Source organism: Natator depressus, chromosome 11 (genome assembly GCF_965152275.1).
Source record: "Natator depressus isolate rNatDep1 chromosome 11, rNatDep2.hap1, whole genome shotgun sequence".
In the NCBI taxonomy this organism is placed as follows: Eukaryota; Metazoa; Chordata; order Testudines; family Cheloniidae; genus Natator; species Natator depressus.
The window spans coordinates 5,144,664-5,168,703 of record NC_134244.1 but is presented as its reverse complement, the minus strand read 5'-3'; the positions used below and the strand labels follow the sequence as shown (position 1 = coordinate 5,168,703).

Below are 24,040 nucleotides of genomic sequence, written 5' to 3'. Positions count from 1 at the left end.
CCCAGCAACAGCTTGATGTTAGCAGAGGAAGGCATACATAGCATAGTGACAGACTCCAGAATCTGAGAATCAAAGAGGGGAAAGCTAGGAAATCTTGCTCTAGGTTTTAGAGGAGAGAGTGAGACAGGGAGGTAGGTAGTGTCGAACTCCTTCAATCCCCCACCCTTAGGTGCCAAGCTTAGCACCCCCCAGCTAGCGAAGCATAAAGATCTGCTCAGATTGCCATACAGTGCTTTCTAAAGATTAGGAGAGCTTTTCTGTGCTATCTACAGCCAACAAGGAGTTTCAGAGGGAACAGGCCACATCCTTCCCCCCCACCACACACACACACCCCAGCTGATCCCCACTAGAGCACACAAGCTGGTTGGAAACCTCACTGCAAAATTTCACATTCTCCCCTAGCAAACGCTTGAGACAGCTGCAGTGACCCCAAATGCAGCAACTCCCTTGAAAGCCAGTTTTAAATTTTTGATTTCCTCCATGGGGCATCTCCTCCAGTGATAAACCCGGGGGGGGGGAGAAACCTGGGTCCAGAACAGGAAGGGGGCCTGGCAGCCAAGAGGAGAGCTGCTCTCTGACAGATCTGGACAGCTAGCTTTTCAGAGAGAACTGTTGTACTGCAGTGCCCGGGAGAGGGTTTCACGCTACTGGGCCCATGTTATGAGCCTGGTCCGGTAACGCTTCCCATGCCAGTATCCATGGGGCTGCCCAGAGAATAGCCAGGGCAGGGTGGGGGAGGCTGCCATGCCTTTGAAAGGCTGCGTTCAACCCAAGCACTTGAATTTATGGGAGAGGCGGGTGGGGAGAGCTTTGCAAGCTCACTGATTTAATCCACACCTAGGGAACCTCTCCCTCCCCCGTCACTCCCTCCCTGTCTGCAGGGTCTCACGCTGGGCCCCCCCTGGTGCCATACACCCCGCAGCAATCCACGGGGAACTCCCTGGGGGGAGCCCCCCTGCGGTGCCCTGCCGGGGAATCCCCCTCCATGCAGCGCAGGGGAGCAAGGGCAGAACAGCGGGGCGGCGGCGGCGGCGGCGGCGGCGGGTCATCTGCAGCCAGGCGGGAGGGGCGGAAAGCTGCCCCGGGGGGGTGGAGAAATGCACGGGTCTGATCCGCATGGGAAAGCAAAGCGCGTCCAGCCTGCACTGGGCTTGAGCGCCTGCCTGCAGCGCTGCTCCCTGGCTTCAGCTGTTTGTGACCCCCCCCCCACAAAACACGCACCCCACAAAACACACACACACACACACTCCCCACCCCCTCCCACTGGCCGTCAATCAGCGCACCCCCGATCTCTCAGAGCCCCCCTGAGCTACCGCAGCTGCGGCACCAAGAGGCTACTCCGGGCTGGCTACCACTAGCCCCCCCGGGCTACTGAGCGGTCAGTGCCTTTGGGAGTGGAGGGGGGAGGAAAACTGGAGGGGGGAGGGAGACTGCAGCACACACACACACCCCTCCCCCCCTTGCACTGACACGTCCCCAGTCAAACCAGCTCGCCCAGCACTCGAGGATCAGCTCGCCCAGAGCCCCCCCCGGCCTGGGGGCTTGCCTCGATTTACCTTCTCCTGGGCGCGGGTGAGTTTCTTCTGCATGTTGCTGGCGATTTTCCCCGCCGTGACTCCCTTGCCCATCTCAGCCATCTTGCCTTTCCCTTTTCGCCCGCGCGGCTGCACGAATCCGAGCAGGGGAAGCCCGGGGCGAGACAATGGCCATCGCCGGCCCCGAGAGCCGGGCGCCAGGAGACGGCCTTTTAAAGGCACACGGCCCCAAAGGCGAGGCCGCTTCTTAAAGGGTCCGCTCCCGCAGGCCCCTGGTAGGGGAAACCTCTGCTCAGCCCTATCAGCCCTCCTTTGACTTTGCAAGCCATTCCCCACACCCACACACACACAACCCTCAGATCGGCCCTGCTCCCACGCTGTAGCTCTGGGAGCATGTTTATGCCCTTGGGTGTTTAGTCCCTATTGAAATGTATTTAGGCAAAGCGCAACAAACCCAAAAGCCATGCAGAACTTCAGGGGGACAGACCTCCGATTCTCCCCCTTCTAAAGCAGGGCTCGCTGCAACGTGAGCCAAAAGGTAATCTCCGCTAGGCCCAGATCTTCAAAGGTATTCAGGTGCCTAACTCCTCTGGGCCTTAGTTTGTAGCAGTGCGGGGCCTCTGACACATATTTGAATGGTTCTGATCCTTTCCAGTAGATTGTCTCAAAACAGCTGTATTAGAATTGGAAAAGGTACAGAGAAGGGCAACAAAAATGACGGCGGGGGATGGAGCAGCTTCCACATGAGGAGAGATTTAAAAGACCAGGACTGTTCCGCTTGGGAAAGAGACAACTAGGGGGAGGATATGACAGAGGAATATAAAGTCATGACTGGCGTGGAGAACATGAATAAGGAAGTGTTATTTACGCCTTCTCATAACCCAAGAACCAGGGGTCACCCCATGAAATTAATAGGCAGTAGGTTTAACGCAAACCTAAGGAAGTACTTCTTCACACAAAGCGCAGTCAACCTGTGGAACTCATCGCCAGGGGATGTTGTGAAGGCCAAAACTATAACTGGGTTAAAAAAAGAATTAGATAAGTTACTGGTGGATGGGTCCATCAATGGCTATGAGCCAATATGGTCAGGGATGCAAGCCCATGCTCCAGGGGTCCCAAAGCCTTTGACTGCTGGAAGCTGGGACCGGACAACAGGGGATGGATCACTCCATAATTGCCGAGTTCTGTTCATTCCCTTTGATGCCCCTGACATTGGCCAGTGTCAGAAGACAGGATACTTGCTAGATGGACCATTGGTCTGACCCAGTCTGGCCGTTCTTATGTTCTAGGGCAACAGTCACATCTGCACATCTGCCATTTCATCTCAGTATTATCAATACTGCTGCTTATTTATTTTACTGCAGTGCTGCCGTGGGCCAGGACCCCGCTGAGCTAGGTGCTGTACAAACACAGAACAAAAAGGCAGCCCTTGCCCCCAGAAGCTTACAATCTAAGTGTAAGACGAGACAGCGGATGGATATGGACAGACAGAGGGTTGGTCAGCGTGACGGGCAGCCGTCTCAGCGCACCAACTGCCCAACCATTGTTAAATTTAGCACCCATAAGAATGCTAGATACATAGCAGAAAACATAGAGAAGACAGGTAGGGGCCTATTCCAAAAAGCTTACAGTCTAATTGATAGACAGGACCAACAAGAGACCCAGCACAGGGAAAGGGAGAGGCAAGGAAGGATATGGATCACAGAAATAGGCTAACGTGTTTAGTCCATTCAGAAACACATACATACACCGTGGTGGTTCAGACACGGCACGTGAACAATTAATTGGCTGTGTTTTTAATTGAGGAGGAAGCACACTCACCTTTGTAGACAGAGCTGCAGTCTCAGGGCTTGTCTATGGAACACCGACAGACCCAGGTCGTCAGCGGGCAGGATCGAACCTGGGACCTCTGGAGTTAAATGCATGAGCCTCTACTGCAGGAGCTAAGAACCACATGGTTCTTAGTTAAGGATGTAGAGCAGACTCATTAATCTCTCTCTAAGTCAGGGGTGGCCAACCTGCGACTCCAGGGCTGGAGCTACAGGCGCCAACTTTCCAGTGTGCCGGGGGGAGCTCGCTGCTCAACTCCTGGCTCTGCCACAGGCCCTGCCCCCACTCCACCCCTTCCCGTGCCCTCCCCTGAGCCTGCTATGCCCTTGCTCCTCCCCCTCCCTCCCAGAGCCTCCTGCACGCCACGAAACAGCTGATTGGGAGGTGAGGGGGACGGGGGAGGCGCTGATCGTCGGGGCTGCCGGTGGGCGGGAGGCGCTGGGAGCGGGGCGCTGATAGGGGCTGCTGACGTATTACTGTGGCTCTTTGGCAATGTCCATTGGCAAATTCTGGCTCCTTCTCAGGCTCAGGTTGGCCACCCCTGCTCTAAGTGGTCTCGGTGCCACAAGATAGGACAGAACACCACACCCAGGAGGTGTGGGGGGTTACCTCTACACTTACAGCTGTAGCACTTAGTGTAGATGCTCCTTATGCCGACAGGAGAGGTTCTCCTGTTGGCGTAGGTACTCCATCTCCCCGAGAGGCAGTGGCTATGTCAACAGGAGAAGCCATCCCGTCGACGTGGGGCTATCTACACCACGGGTTCGGTCAGGATAACTCCGTCGCTCAGGGAAGGGGAAGTCTGAACCTGACACAAAGTGCAACAGGGAGTCAGTGAAGTGGCTCGGCGAGCCGTGTGATGTGGGCAAACCAAAGGATGTGAAGGCAGGCTGGAGTGAGAAGAGGTTAATACCTGAGGCAGTAGAAGACCAGATCACTGGCAAGGGATAGAGCAATCGGGAGGGAGCGCTCTGGAGTGATAAAGGAAGAAGGCAGGGTTTGGTCACAGCCTGGATATAGGGGGAGAATAAGAGGGCAGAGGCAAAGAGGACTTGAGGGAGGATGGGGGTGTTATCCACAGCAATGAAGACTGAGAATGTGGAGGGGGGGACCACAAGGGATGAGAGGAAAGATCAGGACTCTCCTCTCATCACACCACACCATAATACCGGTGTGACTCCGTTGATGTCAGTGGGGTTACCCAGAGATAAGCAAGAGGAGGAGCAGGTTTAAGCCATGTTGGCTAATAAAGTTTTGTCATTGTAAAATGAACTGCAATTTTGTCTGCTCAGTATGTGTCCTGCATATTTGCATAACAATATTTATGGAAAAAGAAAAGGAGTACTTGTGGCACCTTCGAGACTGACCAATTTATTTGAGCATAAGCTTTTGTGAGCTACAGCATCCAATGAAGTGTATGCATCCGATGAAGTGAGCTGTAGCTCACGAAAGCTTATGCTCAAATAAATTGGTTAGTCTCTAAGGTGCCACAAGTCCTCCTTTTCTTTTTGCAAATACAGACTAACACGGCTGTTACTCTGAAACCTGTCAATATTTATGGAATAATACTGTAGGGCTGCTGTCACCTACGGTCCCTTATGAAAACAAGATGTGCATCCCATAGCCTACACCAGTGAGCCAACATTTTAAAATAAATAAATGAGAAATATTCTTTACAGCTGCCTGCTGAGGGCTCCATTCACCTTAATTTCAGTTGGGGTGTGATTTATGGTTGAAGGTTTTATGCTGAAAAATAGAACAACCAAACCCTCATTCTTAGACATTGTCAAGGATACAGCTTTGCAGACTTCTCTCAGCTGGCATGGCAATTTGTCATTCTTATTAATTTTCAAAGGCTAATTGCAACTAACTGCTATTGTTGATTTTTAATATTTATAAATAATGCATCCTGCTGCTTTTCAATTTATTGCTTGACACCTGCAATTAGATAGTGACACCCGTAGAAAACTGTATTTCACTGAACCAAAAGTCAAATTTTGTAAAGTGAACTGAAAGTTTGAAAAGAGCTGTGATTAAACACCTACACTGGGTGAAAGTCTGCCTGGTACCAAAGGGCTCTTTAATCTAGTGAAGAAAAACATGAAGAACCAATGGCTGGAAGTTAAATCCAGGCAAATTCAAATGAAAAATAAGGCACAATTTTTTTTTCCGATGAGGGCGACTAACCATCAGAAAAAATGACCAAGGGAAGTAGTGGATTCTTCCACTTTTGGACTGGATGCCTTCTGGAACAGATACGTTAGTCAAATACAAGTTACTGGGTTCAATAGAGAGGCAATTGGATACAATTGTCTGGCCTGTGTGATGCAGCAGGTCAGACGAGATGATCTCGTGGCCCCTTAAAAAGCTATTAAGTTTAACATACTATATCTCAGACCTTTTATCATTTTCTTCTTCCGTTTCTTCTTTTAGTATAAATTACCTGGTTACTGGTAGCTAATTGGCTAACCTAGGCTATGGGTCTATGGTACTAGCCTTTCAGTCTGTGGTCAACCAGTCTGTGGTAACTGAAATGATGGCGACAGCCAAAATCATTCCCCGGGGGCCACATGCAATGTCTGTAGAAAGCTGAAGAGGAGCTTGTTCCTGGCTGTGTTCAACTTCAAAATTCCCTAGAGCAGAAGTCTAAAGATTCTATTTGAAAGGACGGATTGTTGTCATATTGGACTCCAGCCCCTCAGACCCAGGCCCTTATGATGGTAGGTGGGTACGATGGAGGTGGAAGGGAAGAGAGGGAGACCTTCTTTCATCCTCATATCACAGTTTTTAATCTAAAACAGTGCCACTGTCATTGGGGGTTGGGAAGATGGAAATATTCTATGTGATACCAGCCTTTCTGTCTGGAGTGGCACACAAGGAGTGCTGCACTTCAGGCCAGCTAAAATGCCTGGTGATGGGGGTTGAGTGCAGTGGGTACGGGTCATAGTTTGCAGGGCTGGGTGGTGAAGCGACAGGTGTTGGAGGCAGCTGGTGGCGATAAGAAACTGGATGTTGGGGGAAATGGGTTGGCAGTGACATGGGAGCACAAGGGAAAGAGTTTTGGGACAAGGGCTGCAGGGGCGGGGCGGGCACGGATCTGCTCCATCTGATCTTTGGCCTTGGTATTCATTATGATCTGCTATTATTATCAGAAAGATCGCTAGTGCACTAACTTTGTAGGGCACTTCACAGAGATTAGAAAGACATGGGCCTGAAGAATTCCTGCTCACCAAAGAACAAAGTGAAAACAGGCTCAGGAGGTGGGTAATAAAGGTAGTAATGTAAACCAGCTCTATCAAGTTAATCAGTTCTGCAGTAAAACAAACAGTCCTAGCCTGCCATCCCTCCACCCACAAAAGTCCTCTGCTCAAAATGCACTTCCACCAGGACACATATAAATCCTAGAGCTTACCTCATACAATTGTTCATTTAAAAAAAACCACACACATAAAATAAAAACAAGCAATTAAAAAGACACATACCAAACTCCTCCACTCAATCTCTTGCTCTTTGTCGTATTCCACCTCCCATCCTTTGTCTAGATGCTGCCTGTTTGGGGTTCAGTCCTGAAAGCACTATGGAGCATGTTCCAATGGGACTACTCACAGCAGTAAGCATTACACTTACTAGTAAGTGTCTGCAGGACTGGATCTTTAATTGTAAACTCCTTGGGACAGGACATGTGTTCCATTATTTGGTTATAAAGTGACTAGCACACATTTGGTGCTATATAAATAATAATGAATAATGTGTCTGGCATGCAAACCCTGCAGAATCTTTTTAAAAGATAGTTTAAGTCAGGGATCTCAAACTCAAATCACCACGAGGGCCACATGAGGACTAGTACATTGGCCCGAGGGCCGCATCACTGACACCTTTTTATACAAAGATACAAAAGCCCGCCCCCGCCCCCACTCCACCCCTTCCATGAGGCCCCTTCCCTGCCCCCATTCCAACTCCTTCCCCGAAGTCCCTGCCCCAACTCTGCCCCCTTTCTGCCCCTGTTCCAACCCCTTCCTCAAATCCCCACCCCGGCCCCGCCTCTTCTCCGCCTCCTCCCCTGAGCGAGCTGTGTCCCCACTCCTCCCCCCTCCCTCCTGAAAAGTCCTAAGCGCCACCAAACAGCTGTTTGGCAGCGGGAAGCGCTGGGAGGTAGGCGGAGGAGCGGGGACAAGGCACGCTCGGGGGGTGGAGGCAGGGGGGCGGGGGGTGAGGGGAACTTGGCTGCCGGTGGAGTCGGCGCCTGTGGCAGGCTGCAGGAAATAACTCCGAGGGGCCGCAGTGTTTGAGACCCCTGGTTTAAGTCCTGGATGGTGAGTGCAGGAGAACTAACTTTTGCTGAGGTGCTTGGGTCATTCTTCCCCCAGAAGCAGAGAGGCCAGGTGGGTGAGGAAATATCTTTTATTGAACCAGCTTCTGTTGGTGAGAGAGAGAAGCATCTGAGCTTGTGCAGAGCTCTTCTGCAGGTCTGAGAAATGCACTCTGAGAATCACAGCTAAACACAAGGTGGAACAGACAGTTTAGCATAAGTAAAAAGAAAAGGAGTACTTGTGGCACCTTAGAGACTAACCAATTTATTTGAGCTTATGCTTAAATAAATTGGTTAGTCTCTAAGGTGCCACAAGTACTCCTTTTCTTTTTGCGAATAGACTAACACGGCTGTTACTCTGAAACCTAGCATAAGTAATTAACTCATTTTCAAGGTGAAGTGGCCTGTTAACACCTCTCCGGTCATTGGGGAGGAGAGGAGAAAAAAAACCTGGAGGGGCCAGCAAAGCTACAGCACCACTGCATACGCCCAGAAGTAGTCACTTGAAAGAATGTGGCAAATCTCGGGCCGTCTTCTCTTCTGTACTTTGGAGCACCTGGCTCTTAATTTCACCCTTTAAAACAGTCCATCTTTGCTTCTATAGATTTGTACATCTTATGGCCAGAAGGGACCATGAGACCATCTAGTCTGATCTCCTACATAATACAGGCCAGAGAATTTTACCAGTTATTCCTGCATTGAGCCCACTATCTTGTGTTTGAATAAAACGAGACTTCCAGAAAGACCGGCCGTTTTCTCCACGAGATGGAGAATCTACTGCTTCCCTTAGTAGGTTGTTCCTTGGGGTTAAATATTAGTGCCTCATTTCTCATTTGAATGGGTCTGGCTTTGACTTCTACCCACTGGGTCTTGTTCTGCCTTTCTCTGCTAGATTAAAGAGCCCTTTAGGACCCAATATTTCCTCCGCGTGGAGGAGCCTTATACACAGTAATAAATCCTCTTTTTGATAAGCTAAACCGAATGGCTCCAGTCTCTCACTATACAGCATTTTTTTTGCAGCCCTCGGGTCATTTTTGTGGCTCTTCCCTGCATCATCTCCAAGTTTTTGACAGAATTTGGACTTAACGTGACTTACCTTTTCTTCACTCGTCCTGTTACTCCTCGCTACATCTTCCTTGAGCCATAAAAAACAATTCCTCTCCTGCATTGGTATTTATACCCTTAACTGGATGGTTTTCATATCCTCCCTTGGCACCGGAACCTGTAAAGACTCGATACCATGCATATTGCTTACAGTAGGTGGTGCTTCCAGGAGTAAGCGCTTCCATTGACTTCCAGGAGTAAGCGCTATTGTCAGTAGGGTTGGCAGGAACACGCTCTTCGGGCTTGATCCTGCTCCCAGTGGGTATGTCTACACTGCAGCTGGGAGTGAGCCTCACAGCCCTGGTAATCTGGACTCGTGCTAGCTTAGCTCAAGCTCAGACACTAAAAATAGCAGTGTGGACATTGCAGCTCCAGCTTAGACTTGGGCTAGCCACCCGAGCTCAGACCAGGGGAGTTGGGTGAGTTTGAGGGCCTGAGCTGCCTCCCAAGCCACCATGTCCACAGTAAAGGCAACGAGGAGTCCTGGTGGCACTTTAGAGACTTAGGCCTTGTCTACACTACCAAGTTTTGTCGCCCAAAACTGCCTTTTGGCGACAAAACAGCGAGAGTGTTTTGCACTACACTACAATGGGATTTTTGTCATGAAAAAAGCCCAGTTTTGGCAACCAAAAACTTCCACCCCTACGAGAGACTTTTGTCTTTTCCCCTCCCTTTATTGTCGACAAAGAGCCAGTGTAGACACTGCTGATTGTTTTGTTGACAGAACTGGCTTCTGCCAGTATCCCACAATGCTTGCCCTGTGTTTTGATCTCTGCTGCCCTGCAGGCATAGAATATCAGGGTTGGAAGTGACCTCAGGAGGTCATCTCGTCCAACCCCCTGCTCAAAGCAGGACCAATCCCCAATTTTTGCTCCAGATCCCTAAATGGCCCCCTCAAGGACTGAGCTCACAACCCTGGGTTTAGCAGGCCAATGCTCAAACCCCTGAGCTATGCCTCCCCCCTTCACCTTTCAAAGCTCCAGGAAGTATCTGTGTGCTGCTCCCTTTGGGGAATGAACAACGAGCAAATCATTGGAATGCTCCTGTTCTGCCCAGCGCTAGGACAGGGGGAGGGGGACAGGCTGCTGGGCTGCTCTGCCATTCCTCAGCGCAGGCGAGCTCACGGAGCTGCTCATGATGCTGCTCTCGACAGCTGAGGGGGCTGTGGGAGCACTCGGAGAGAATCCCAAGAGGCGCAGCGATCCGCTCTTCCTTCCCACAGCACTGCACTGCGGGATACCTACCCACGGTGTATGGCTCACGCTGTCAATGATGGTGTCCCCAGTGTGGACAAGATCTGTCGACAGAGGGAGCAAGTGTAAACCCCCCTTTGGCGATGTTTGTTTTGTCGACCTTTGGGTGTCGACATAAGTTTTGTCAACAAAACTTGGTCGTGTGGACAAGCCCTAACACATTGATTTGGGCATAAGCTTTCGTGGGCTATAACCCACTTCATCAGATGCACGGAGTGGAAAATACAGTAGGCAGGTTTCTGCCCAAATAAAAGCATATGCTCAGATAAATGTGTTTGTCTCTAAGGTGCCACAAGGACTCCTCGCTGGTTTTGCTGATACAGACTAGCACGGCAGCCCCTCTGAAACCATGGGCCATGGTGCCATTTTCAGCGAGTTAGCACAAGTCTGTCTACCCAGGCTGGGAGGCTTGCGCCCAGCTGCAGCAGAGACATATCCGGCCAGGTCAATGGTAAAACTCTCATTGATTTCAAAGGAGCAGGATCAAACCCTGAGTCACCATTTAGCCAGCCTCTGCATAGCTAGTTCTTTTACTACAGAAGGGGTGCGGACTGGAGGACTGAACATAGAGCAGAGAGTCTGAGCTGCGATCCCGGCCCCGGTGAGTCAATGGCAAAACTCCTGTTGATGTCAGTGGGGCAGATTTTCATCCCTGAATTTTAACGCCGGCTCAATTATTGACTAGCTGTTGGGCCTCAGATAAATCCCTTCACCTCAGCGTCTCTGTCAGCAAACTGGGGATAATAATGCTATTAACCTGCCTCCTAGGGATGTTATGAAGATTAATGAGTGAATGTTTGTACGGTGCTTTGAACATGGCACAGGAGTTAACTTTAAAGCATTCCAGTTGCACCTTATATAAGGTTATCGCCGTGTTTGCCATATCAAGAACCGGAAATACTGCCGATACCAAGCTAACATTACCTAATTATCTAAGGCAACTGAAAAGTTTTAAGGGTCATCACTGGAAGGGGCTATTCTGGATCTTTCCTCATACGGTTAACCCATTTTGTTCCTATTTTCTGCTTTCCCTCCAAATGAGTTCTGTTATTTCTGCTGCTGCAGACACTGGAATAAAATACAGTATTCCATGCATGGCCCCTTGAAGCCGGTTACTGAGGATCTCTCAGCACTGCTCTGCTCTGCGATGCCTCTGGATGTGTTGCCCAGAGTTGCAACAGCCTTTCTTTTTCTGTGACCTAGCAAAGCGCCTAAACACGTGCTCAAATTTAAGCGTGTTAGTAATAATACCCTTCCTATTCAGTAAAACACTCCAGCACACGCTTAATTCATACATGTACATGACATGTCATGACATGGGAATAAACCGCACACTCAAAATTAAGCATGTGAGTAAGTGCATTGCTGAATCAGGGCCGTACTGCATGGTGTCCTTATAAATAACACAACAGCACTCTACAGTAATGATCCAAAGTACTGCAGCTGACAATAAAGATGCTGCAATGGCTCTGGCTGGCAGTGTCAAACAGAGGAGTATATTTTTATAAGGCCACTCTTCTAAAATCATGGATTGTCTCCGGGGAGATAGAAGTTGGTTCCTTTTACAGGTTTTCTTTTTTTAAAAAAACCCAAAATAATGCTCCCCCCCCCCATTTAAAGGAACAGCATCAATTTAAAATCACGTCTTGCTGAACATGTTTTGTCTACTTTTATTGTCTAGAACCACTAAAACTGATTAGAAAGGAAAAAAACATATTTTTTTCTGTTTGTTTATTTTGTGTATTCGACAACATTTTGTATCTGGGGAGTATCACAGTTTCCTTACTATGGGGGTCTGAAGCTGCAAACACACACGAGAGTAACTTTACTCACAAATAGCCCCATTGAAGTCGGTGGGACTACTCATGTGAGTAAGACTTGATCTTGCAATATGGGGTCAAGTGGAGAATATGGAGCTCATTTATGATCAGGCCCTGAGCTGGTTTCCCCTGTAGTTTGTATGAATCATTCACACAAACCACAGGGCAAAGAAAAACATATTAAAAACAAAAAAAAGAAAAGGAGTACTTGTGGCACCTTAGAGACTAAAAACAGGCAAACGTAATGGTAAAACCACAAATACTGGCAGGGGGCACCTGAAACCCTTTGTTTTCAACTGACTAGATTTCGAGTTGATGGTGTCTCTTTAGGTCCCAATCCAGCGAAACACTTAAGCATGTGCTTAATTTTAAGCACATGAGTAGACTCGTTAACGTCATTGGGACTACTCACCTGTTTAAAGTTAAGCATGTGGTTAAGTGCTTTGCTAGACTGAGGTCTGTATCATCATCTATATTCTGCAATCCTCAAACAATTTTATTCCCTTCATTGCACAAACTATTGTTGTATTTCTCTTTTTCTGGTATGTGCAAAGTTTGTCCTGGGCACAGGATATTGTTTTCCAGTTTGAACTGCTTCAAAACATCTGATTTTTAAATAGTGATCTCAGATACACACCCAAATGACATATATTTATCTTTTCTGGCTTAAAGTCTTTGATTACAGCTTGCTACATTTTGAGCTCCAAACGGTGAGAATGAAAATATAACTTTTTTCCCCCCTGGTGGCGAAAGTCTGTGTAAAACCCTTGTATTAGAAAAAGAAGACAATGGTAGTGGTTGCTAACATTCACACTCTTGGAACGGCGACATTCCCTGCTGTAGTTGAGATTAATACACAGCAGTGCTGAGATATCTGTATTGTTTCACTAACAAAGAATTCTGGTTTTTGACTAGCTAGCTAGCTAGCTATATACAGTTTTTTAAAGTTACGGGTTGTCAAATAAAGATGATTATTAATATATAAATATTAGAATTTTAAAATGCAAACATTCATACTGAATATTATTCTCAAGGATTATTCACCCAGCTCTAAAAATCAGTCATGAAGTTTAAAAACACAAAATCAAACATACTCAGTGATGTTGCTATAGAGATGGGTTTAAGCCCTAATATTTGGATTTGGACCTGTGTCTGTATTTCAGATTTCTGCAAAGTTGAAGGGTGTTCAGATCTGGAGTTTTGGTTCAGGTCATCTCTAGCCATAACATTGAAAGAGAATGGGCCAAATTCCTCTCTGGTTTAACTCCATTGTCTTACTTACGTTACACCATGAATCTAGCTCAATAAAACCAACATCTTGGAAACAAACAAACTTAGAGTCTGTATCCTTTGTTAAGTATTAAAACCAAATTAAATTCTGATTCCAGATTTGTTTTAAACAGACTCCAATAGTTGTTATGTGTTCCACCTGGTCTATAGTGACCATCCTCAGATAATGCGTTTTTCCTGGACAATATCCAGTATGGATTGGCCATATTGAGTCTTACCCTTCCCTTCAGCCTTGGAAGGTTATTTCTTTCAGGCAAAGAGGGTGTCTGCTTCCCCCTTATCTGGTTTATTTTAACATTCCTTTCTGATCCAGTCTGGCGGGGGATGAGGTAGCATTTCACAATAACCCATTGGCCCTTATCTTTCCAGAGATTCTTCCTTGGCTGGCAGCATACCTGAGAAGAATTATGTGGTTGCTGGTGAGTATTTGCTTCAGGTTGGGGGGCTGTCTGTAAGCGAGGACTGGCCTGTCTCCCAAGGTCTGTGAGAGTGAAGATAGCTGGGAGTGCTGGTAGCGTAGGGCTTGAGGAGAGAATCTACATAACCAGACAAGCCAGCAACCACACACCACACAACAAAAACACTAACCCAGGAACCTATCCTTGCAACAAACCGCGTTGCCAACTCTGTCCACATGTCTATTCAAGGGACACCATCATAGGACCTAATCACATCAGCCACACCATCAGGGGCTCATTCACCTGCACATCTAACAATGTGATATATGCCATCATGTGCCAGCAATGCCCCTCTGCCATGTACATTGGCCAAACCGGACAGTCTCTACGCAAAAGAATAAATGGACACAAATCAGACGTCAAGAATTAGAACATTCAAAAACCAGTCGGAGAACAGTTCAACTTCCCTGGACATTCAATTACAGAGCTAAAAGTGGCAATTCTTCAACAAAAAAACTTCAAAAACACACTCCAATGAGAAACTGCAGAACTCGAATTAATTTGCAAACTGGACACCATCAAATTAGGCTTCAATAAAGACGGGGAGTGGATGGGTCATTGCACAAACTAAAAACTATTTCCCCATGCTAATTTTTCCCCCTACTGTTACTCACACCTTCTTGTCAACTGTTTGAAATGGGCCATCCTGATTATCACTACAAAAGTTTTTTTTCTCCTGCTGATAATAGCCCACCTTAATGGATTAGTCTACTTAGAGTTGGTATGGCAACCCCCATCTTTTCAAGTACACGAAAGCTTATGCCCAAATAAATTTGTTAGTCTCTAAGGTGCCACAAGTACTCCTCATTCTAATTTCTCATAGAAACTAAAGATGGGGAAAGTATATCAGGTTATCCAGGCCATCTCATGGTCAGTGCAAGATTCTTCCCTGTTTTCTAGTTCTTTGTTCAGCAAGGGGTTCTTTGTTCACAATAGACAGTTTCTCTGGGAAGACAAGCAGCCACATTCTACACACCCTGAAGCCTCTTAATTGCTTCCACCTTCAGCCTTAGCAACAGTGAATTACCGTAATCCATAGCCAGCGAGTTTAAGGCCAGAAGGACTGCCGGACCATCAAGATCATCCACTCTGGTTGGTGACAGCTTTAGCGTCATTGGCATTTTGTTGGTAGTGGATCCTCTGATATCTCACTGCTTGTCTGAAGTCGATGCTGAAGAGGAAGGGAGTGCAGGATATATCCTTGCAGGTCTCTGGAGGTGAGGGCCTATCAGGAAAAGAAAAGTTTGCCCATTGCCACTCTGTGGGATCTGATGGAGAAGAATGATTGGAGCCAATGGAATGCTGTGCTGTCTATTCCAGCTATTTCATGGAGGCAGGACTTTTATACCCTGTGATCCACTGGATCAGGTGGAGCTGAGAGGTTAAGTAGTTCAAGCAGTGAAATATGTCCTGTACGGATTGCCATGAGGAGGTTATCAAGCAGTACTAAAAGGGCTCACTCTGTGTTACTTCCCTCTCTGAAGTTTGATTGTGAAGCAACCAGGATGTCAGCAGGGATCATATATTGTTGGAACTTAGTTTTAACCACTTTCTAAATGAATTTTAAGCATTTTGTTATTTATTATTAATTATGATTGTTGTTATTGTTAATTATTATTATTATGCACAGGATTGGGAAGTTGGAGATGGGGGATGGCTGGAGAGATTTTCCAGCTCAAGTGTTGAGAATGGGACTCCTGTGCTTTACAGGGAGGTTGACAGGTTCGCGTCTCTGAAGGAAGCACTGATACACAGATGCTGCTCACAAATGCATTGGCTTTTTTCACATACTACATTGTTTTCCAAGTTGAGTCTCACTTTATTATTTTGTGGCCATATTTCTAAGCTCGCTAGATCCTTTCCTTCTATGTCTCCATCCTTGCTTCTGTTGTTAACACCTCCTGATTTAGTATTGTTTGCAAATTTAATTAATAGGCTGTTAACTCCCTCTTCCAGCTCATTGAAAAATGGTGAATAAAACTGGGCTTATCACAGAAAACCCTGACACCAGAAGGCTCATTTTCAAACCCTTCTCCAGTTCCCCTTTCACTTTGATATTCCTAGTCAAGATGGCTCTCACAACAAAGAATCAAGTAAACAGATACTAGGACCAGCTAACATACATCCACGTGTTTCAAAATGAACGAATAGGAAAATTAAGGTTTCAGAATAACAGCCGTGTTAGTCTGTATTTGCAAAAAGAAAAGGAGTACTTGTGGCACCTTAGAGACTAACCAATCTATTTGAGCATAAGCTTTCGTGAGCTACAGCTCACTTCATCCGATGCAAATAAAGGAAAATTAAGTGAGCCTTTTCAAGAATTCACTAATTCATGATTCGTTCATAAGATATGGAAAAAGGGAAAACATAATTCCATTAAGCCTTGTAAAATTCTAATTCACTCATCCAGGGCAAGTAATTTTTTAGATCGGCGAATAAAGCATCATTAGTTTTTTTCATTAGCATCAATCACCCTGGCAAAGGGCAGGTAAGCAACTCTTGTGCTTGGTCTGGTAAATTTTCATGCCAGTTTTGGGAGGCTGTTTCCATTATTAATTCTATTATTAATTATTAATTAATTAGTGTTATAACGAGGGGGTACAAGTCAAGAGACAAACAATGTGGTCTAGTGGCTTGTGCCCTGGAGTGGGACTCAGGAGATCTGGATTCTAGTCCCAGGTCTGCCCCTAAGGCCCTGAGCACATCGGGGAGCCATGTGCCTGCTGGTGACCCTGGGCAAGTTGCTTCATTTTACATGCCTCAGTTTCCCCATCTGTAAAATAGCGATAATGATACTGACCTCCTTGTAAAGTGCTTTGAGATCTACAAATGAAAAATGCTTGGTATTAATTATTATTATTATTATAGAGTGCAACCGGGTTATAAATATCAGTTATGTGGCAAGCCACTATACATCTGATTTATCTATATTCATGGATGTCTAGTGCATGTGTTGTACAGTGTACCCTCTGCGCCCCCCCCACCCCCACCCCAGCAGGAGGTCTCAGCACTGACTGAGCTGGGAGTATGTATCAGGCAAGCAGAGAGGAGGCTGCTGGACCGTAATCCGGTTCTATGCTCTTCACAGAGTAAAGCCTTGTTCCTGGTGGTTTGTCTGAGTGGGGCTGGTCTGAGATGAACATGCACTGACACACAATGCAGAGCACACGAAGAAGCCTCAGGCACAGGTTCCCAAAGTTGTGTAAAGTCACAAGGCAGGCTTCCCCTATCTTGAACAACCTCATACTGGGCCAGTGAACAGGAGAGGGGATTACACCTGCATTGCTGTAGTATCTAGGCAGCAATAGGACAGTTAAGAAAAGTGTCATTTGTTTAGGAATGGACCATTGCCCTGCTCTTCTCCATAGGTTTGTTTGGCAAAGGGACCGTCTTGCTAGCTCTTCTTCTGTAGCCATGGGATAGACCCGGTCAAAGAGATGTGTCTTGCATTGTATTATAAAAGAAGTGAGATGCTAGTTCTTCCCAGTCTCCAATGGTGGGAGAACATCTGGACAATTGGAAAGTTATCATGGATTCTGTTAGGGGCGGTCATGGTTAAGGCAAAGATCAGTAAATAGGAATCTGTCCATTGACTTCAAAGGGCATTAGATTGAGGCCTCAAAAACCCGCTGAAGTTCCGTGTTCATATCACTGGCATGACAGATAAGTGAAAATCAGCAGATATTGTATATTAAGAATTTCTTTAGAGTAATTGACAAGGTTTCATGTCAAAGATGTCCAGCCCAGGTAAGGAAGTATGGATGTCCAAGCAGGCCCTGCTGGTATTCCGTCATCTCTTCTTTCCTTTACAGGACACTCGCAGCTTCATTTTACTTCCTTGGTGACAGACCGGAGTGACTCATTCCCAGCAAATAATTTCTCTGATTTATTTCACCTCATGTCCTGCCAGCAGATGAGCACTTCCTTGGATTTACTCATTCTTCAAAACTAGCTAACAAATTGCTTTTGTGATTAATATTTTGGGGGCAACTTTTTGGTTTGATTGTGAGCAGTTCTTTGCAAGGGTTCCATATGCATCATTTACTATTCGAGATGTGTCAGCTCATTGTGGTTACTCAGATGAGTCATGTGCTATGGTTTCTATTTCCTAATTGGAGAAGTGCATAAGCCCTTTCAGCACAAATACTTGCATGTCTATATTTAACATCTGGTTTCTACATAAATGCTTACACGTGACTTTGAAATTCTCAGTGGATGAACACTGTGTCAGCACGACTCAAGTGAATGAGCATTCATGGAGAGCAAACACAACAGGGGTGCAAGTACATTTTCCATGACTTCCGGTGAATATGTGTTCATAAAGCACTTGGTTCATAACTAGGGCAGTTAGGCATGACAGTAATACAAATAATAAACAATTATAAGAAGGCTTTTTGCGGTATTTACTGAGCTCTAACTGGAAACTTTGATCTCATACTGCAGCATCCAGCATTCTCAAGAAAGAGATCTTGAGTCATTGTGGACAGTTCTCTGAAAACATCCACTCAATGTGCAGCGGCCATCAAAAGAGCAGACAGAAATAGGACAGAAAATATCATGTTGCCTCTATATAAATCCCTTGTACGCCCACATCTTGAATACTGTGTGCAGATGTGGTTGCCCCGTCTCAAAAAAGATATATTGGTATTGGAAAAAGTTCAGAAAAGGGCAACAAAAATTATTAGGGGTATGGAACAGCTTCCGTATGAAGAGATATTAATAAGACTGGGACTTTTCAGCTTGGAAAAGAGACAGCTAAGGGGAGATATGATTGAGGTCTATAAAATCATGACTGGTATAGAGAAAGTGGATAAGGAAGGTGTTATTTACTCCTTCTCAGAACACAAGAACTAGGGGTCACCAAATGAAATTAATAGGCAGCAGGTTTAAAACAAAAGGAAGTATTTCTTCACACAACGCACAGTCAACCTGTGGAACTCCTTGCCACAGGATGCTATGAAGGCCAAGACTATAACAGGGTTCAAAAAAAGAACTAGATAAATTCATGGAGGATAGGTCCATCAATGGCTATTAGCCAGGACGGGCAGGAATAGTGTCCCTAGTCTTTGTTTGCCAGAAGCTGGGAATGAGCGACAGGGGGTGGATCACTTGATGATTACCTGTTCTGTTCATTCCCTCTGGGGCACCTGGCACTGGCCACTATCGGAAGACAGGGTACTGGGCCAGATGGACCTTTGGTCTGACCCAGTAGGACCATTCTTATGTTCCTGCCTGATATTGTCTGGGGATATTTGCCATCAGTGTTGAGGAATGCCTCCTACCCAATGTGTTTGTGGTATGTCGCTCTGTCACATTTTATTTTTCATGTTAAAGTGTACCATTCTGTTTTTTTGCTTTTATATGTTCAAAATAAATGTTTCAATGAGAAATTTTAAAAGTTATAAAATAAGAAGTAACACACAGGATGCTAGGAAGAACACGTCCATAAGAGCAAGAAACAAAGGGGAATCATGGGTGGAAACATTTAATGTTGGAAAGGTGCTAAAAATGCAATGGCCCGGGGTTTTCTCTCTCTTTTGTTCCTGATACAGTTGAGTGGTTTTGGAGTATGCTGTTAAAGAATTGCTACTTTTCACCCTTGGGGTGGTTTCATTTCAGTGATGAGGCAAGCATTCCACATACATAGTAAGGCTTTGACCGTGGTGTTTGTAACCTCAGCAGTTCATCTTCAGATCTAAGTGATCTGTCGGATTATACTTGTAACCCTTCTGCCAGGTGGAGCCAGCAGCAACAAGAGCCAGGTTCAGTATCTGGGGGGTCTTCTTAACAATACAGCACAGAACTGGCTCAAGCCCCCACCTAGTAATCTGGGAAAATTAAACGGCACCCCGTGGTGCCTCTAAGAGGCAATACCTCTCCTCTTGCAAGCACTGAGTCAGTGTACAGCAAAGAAAACTTTTAATAATAATAAAAAAGGAAGCCAGCCTTAATATGGGAAAATGCCACAAAGGTGATTTCCAAGCAAATGACCCTGAGCAAAACACCCACCCCAGAGTCCGTTGGGCAGTGTCCTTCACTTCAGGTTCTCACCTTGTGGTGTGAAAGTCTGACAAATAAATGTTCCTTTAATGTGCCGCTGCCCTCTCCCTCCACTGCACCCCACTCAGAGTTGTTGCCCTTGGTCAGTGAAGACCCAGAGTGCAGAGATGCATTTGCATGAGTTCACCTCCTACCCCAGGACATGGGGAAGGCACCGAACATGGCCACAGCAGCTGCCACTGCACCGTTCACTCTGGGTTGCTGCCTGCTCCTGCCGCTGGGCCAACGTCTACTTTACCGCTGGCCGCCGTGCCACTGATCACTCTGGCACTGCACCGTTACCCGCTGCGTTGCTCAGCTCTAGCCTCTGTGATGTCTTCAGGTCCCCCACTTAACACAGCTCTCAGTGATTTCAGGAGTTAACGGGGGAGCCTCACTACTAAGGGCATGTCTACACTTACCTCGGGAGCGATCAATCCAGCGGGGGGGTGGGGGGGTCTGTTTATTGCGTCCAGTGAAGACGCGATAAATTGACCCCCGAGCGCTCTCCCGTCGACTCCAGTACTCCACCGGAGCGAGAAGTGTCAGCGGAGTCGACGGGGGAACGTCAGCAGTCGACCTACAGCAATGAAGACACCGCGGTAAGAGCTCTAAGTACGTCGACTTCAGCTACGTTATTGACGTAGCTGAAGTTGCGTAACTTAGATCGATGCCCCCCACGCCCACCTCCAGTGTAGACCAGGCCTTAGGCAGGCTAGTCAATTTTTTTCACTGGAGACACTGCCCCTGAAGCAGGTCTAAGGTTTAGCACTCGGCTATCAGTGATTTCAGCTCTTGTGACCAATTACAAAGCAAAAGACTCCCAGTTGAGTCTAATGGGCTGTCATTAAACAGTGGAGAGGGGAAGGTTCAAATTGTATCTTTAGGCAGAGACCACACCATCAAACATGACCACCCTCTCTCATCTCCACAGGCCTTTGGCATCCCTAGCCCCTGCTTAGTGAGTGCAGTGACCACCCACAATCATGGCATGCCAAACACAGTTCTGCTGGCCTCTACTCACACAGCAAAGGTAACAACACTTTATTACCAAGTGACTTGCAATCCAACACCAGCCCAAGGCGATCATTGGGGCAAAGCTGCTCACTTAGGCAGAGGGGGCATGTCTATGCCAGCAGTCACCAACCCGTCAGTCACGATCGACTGGTCAATCCTGGAGAGACTCTCCCAGTCGATCGTGATCGCCGGCCGTGGCGATGCAGCGGGGCTGCCTGCCTGCCGCGGCTCCACACCACTCCCAGAAGCAGCCAGCATACCCCCTTGGCCCCGTGGGGGTTGGGAGGGTGGCAGGGGTCTCCACGGGCTGCTCCTGCCTGCAAGCACTGCCCCCGCAGCTCCCATTGGCTGGGAACAGGGAGCTGTGGCCAATGGGTGCTACAGGGGCGGTGCCTGCAGAGAGGGGCAGTGCACAGAGCATGTTGGCCCCTTCCGGGAGTGACGTGGCCACGTGGTTCACTACTGGCTGGCAAGGCGGGTGGTGTCCCAGCTCATAATAGGGAGGAGGTGCTGATGTGCCTGAGTGGCACCAGGGTAGGCAGGGAGCCTGCCTTAGCCCTGCTGCGCCACCACCCAGGAGCCGCCCGAGGTAAGTGCCCCCTCGGCAGGAGCCCCCTCCCAGAGCCAGCACCCCATACCCCCTCCTGCACCCCAACACTCTGCCGCAGCCCAGAGCCCCCTCCTGCACCCAAACTCCCTCCCAGAGCTTGCACCTCTCACCCCCTCCTGCACCCCCGGAGCCACCTCCCACTCTGCGAACTCCTCAGCCCCAGCCCAGAGCCCACACCCTCTCCCGAACCCCAACTCCTATCCCAGCCCAGTGAAGGTGAGTGAGGGTGGAGGAGAGTGAGCGCCAGAGAGAATGGGGGATGGAGTGAGCAGGGCGGGGCCTCGGGGAAGGGGCGGGGCCTCGGGGAAGGGGCGGGGTAGATCCTGGGTTGCCCTTAAATTCAAAAAGTGATCTTGGGCATAAAAAGGTTGGAGACCACTGATCTATGCAAACAAGGTCGGTTCCTGAAGTCTTCTCCCCAGGTCATCACTGGATGTCAGGGGAGAGCTCATTCACACCCTACTTACACACGGAAGAGCTTTTTAAACTAGGGTTGTTGATTAATCACAGTTAACTCACGCAATTAACTAAAAAAAAATTAACTGCAATTAAAAAAATTAATCGTGATTAATCACACTGTTAAACAATAGAATACCAATTGAAATTTATTAAATATTTTTGAGCATAAGATTTTTGGGCTAAAACCCACTTCATCAGATGCATGCAGTGGAAAATACAGCAGGAAGATAGTATATATATATATATATATATATATATATATATACACACACACACACAACATGAAAAGATGGAGGTTGCCATACCAACTCTAACGAGACTAATCCATTAAGGTGGGCTATTATCAGCAGGAGAAAAAAAAACTTTTGTAGTGATAATCAGGATGGCCCATTTCAAACAGTTGACAAGAAGGTGTGAGTAACAGTAGGGGGAAAATTAGCATGGGGAAATAGTTTTTAGTTTGTGTAATGACCCATCCACTCCCCGTCTTTATTGAAGCCTAATTTGATGGTGTCCAGTTTGCAAATTAATTCGAGTTCTGCAGTTTCTCGTTGGAGTGTGTTTTTGAAGTTTTTTTGTTGAAGAATTGCCACTTTTAGGTCTGTAATTGAGTGTCCAGTGAGGTTGAAGTGTTCTCCGACTGGTTTTTGAATGTTCTAATTCTTGACGTCTGATTTGTGTCCATTTATTCTTTTGTGTAGAGACTGTCCAGTTTGGCCAATGTACATGGCAGAGGGGCATATATGCCATCATGTGACTGAACTCCTTGTGGGGAGAATTGTATGTCTCCTGTTCTGTTTTACCTGCATTCTACCATATATTTCATGTTATAGCAGGCTTAGATGATGACCCAGCACATGTTCGTTTTAAGAACACTTTCACAGCAGATTTGACAAAATGCAAAGAAGGTATCAGTGTGAGATTTTTAAGGATAGCTACAGCACTCGACCCAAGATTTAAGAATCTGAAGAGCCTTCCAAAATCTGAGAGGGACGAGGGGTGGAGCATGCTTTCAGAAGTCTTAAAAGAACAACACTCTGATGCCGAAACTACAGAACCTGAACCACCAAAAAAGAAAATCAACCTTCTGCTGGTGGCATCTGACTCCGATGATGAAAATGAACATGCGTCGGTCCCCTCTGCTTTGGATCATTATCGAGCAGAACCCGTCATTAGCATGGATGCATGTCTCCTGGAATGGTGGTTGAAGCATGGAGGGACACATGAATCTTTAGCACATCTGGCACATAAATATATTGCGATGCCGGCTACAACAATGCCACACGAATACCTGTTCTTATTTTCAGGTGGCACTGTAAACAAGACGTGGGCAGCAGCATCTCCTGCAAATTGTAACCAAACTTGTTTGTCTGAGCGATTGGCTGAAGTAGGACTGAGTGGACTTGTAGGTTCTAAAATTTTACATTGTTTTATTTTTGAATGCAGTTATTTTTTGTACATAATTCTACATTTGTAAGTTCAACTTTTATGATAAAGAGATTGCACGACGGTACTTGTATTAGGTGAATTGAAAAATACTATTTCTTTTGTTATTTACAGTGCAAATATTTGTAATCAAAAATAAATATAATGTGAGCACTGTACACTTCGTATTCTGTTTTGTAATTGAAATCAATATATTTGAAAATGTAGAAAACATCCAAAAATATTTAAATAAATGGTATTCTATTATTGTTTAACAGTGCGATTAATCACGCAATTAATAGAGATTCTTTTTTTTTAATTGCGTGATTAATTTTTTTAATCGCTTGACAGACCTATTTTAAACTCCTTTACCATATGTGCTTTGACAGGAAAGTGTGTAAGCTCATCCATCTTCCTGGGTTTATAAACTCTGCTGGATTTACAAAGAAGTTCATCAACTCCACCCACATTTATGAAGCAATGTATAAACCCCAGTGAGATAGATAGATCTCTCTCTCCCTCTCTCTATATATATATCTCTTTCCTAAAACAATTGCACTAGTCACAATGAGGGCAAATGAATAAAACTGATGTGGAGCTCCTAGATGAAGTCATTTTTTAGGTAATGATGTCCCAAGCCTTTTTTAAATGACTTCCAAAACAGAAAAAACATTCATTTTTCAGGTTTCAGAGTAGCAGCCGTGTATTCGCAAAAAGAAAAGGAGTACTTGTGGCACCTTAGAGACTAACAAATTTATTTGAGCATGAGCTTTCGTGAGCTACATGCATGCATCCGATGAAGTGAGCTGTAGCTCACGAAAGCTTATGCTCAAATAAATTTGTTAGTCTCTAAGGTGCCACAAGTATTCATTTTTCAGACTCTCAGATATC

General features: G+C 46.5%; 1 protein-coding gene and 1 long non-coding RNA gene across 8 annotated transcripts in view; one reads left to right on the top strand and one right to left on the bottom strand.

Annotated features, from left to right (window-relative positions):
- Positions 1 to 1,833, bottom strand: part of BIN1 (bridging integrator 1) — a 151,192-nt gene extending 149,359 nt beyond the window's left edge. For 2 of the 7 annotated variants that reach the window (XM_074967054.1, XM_074967056.1), the window contains exon 1: positions 1,557 to 1,830. In XM_074967054.1, the coding sequence (XP_074823155.1) occupies positions 1,557 to 1,637 (81 nt within the window). In that variant the 5' untranslated portion in view covers positions 1,638 to 1,830. Of the gene's footprint in view, positions 1 to 1,556 lie in introns of all 7 variants that reach the window. The other 5 variants (XM_074967052.1, XM_074967053.1, XM_074967055.1 and 2 more) reach the window with 5 other exon arrangements.
- On the top strand, positions 1,454 to 23,215 carry LOC141995736 (uncharacterized). The gene is made up of 3 exons (XR_012641394.1): positions 1,454 to 1,572; positions 13,511 to 13,560; positions 22,558 to 23,215. It is a non-coding gene; the product is annotated as an uncharacterized LOC141995736 (long non-coding RNA).
- The last annotated feature ends 825 nt before the right edge of the window (positions 23,216 to 24,040 follow it).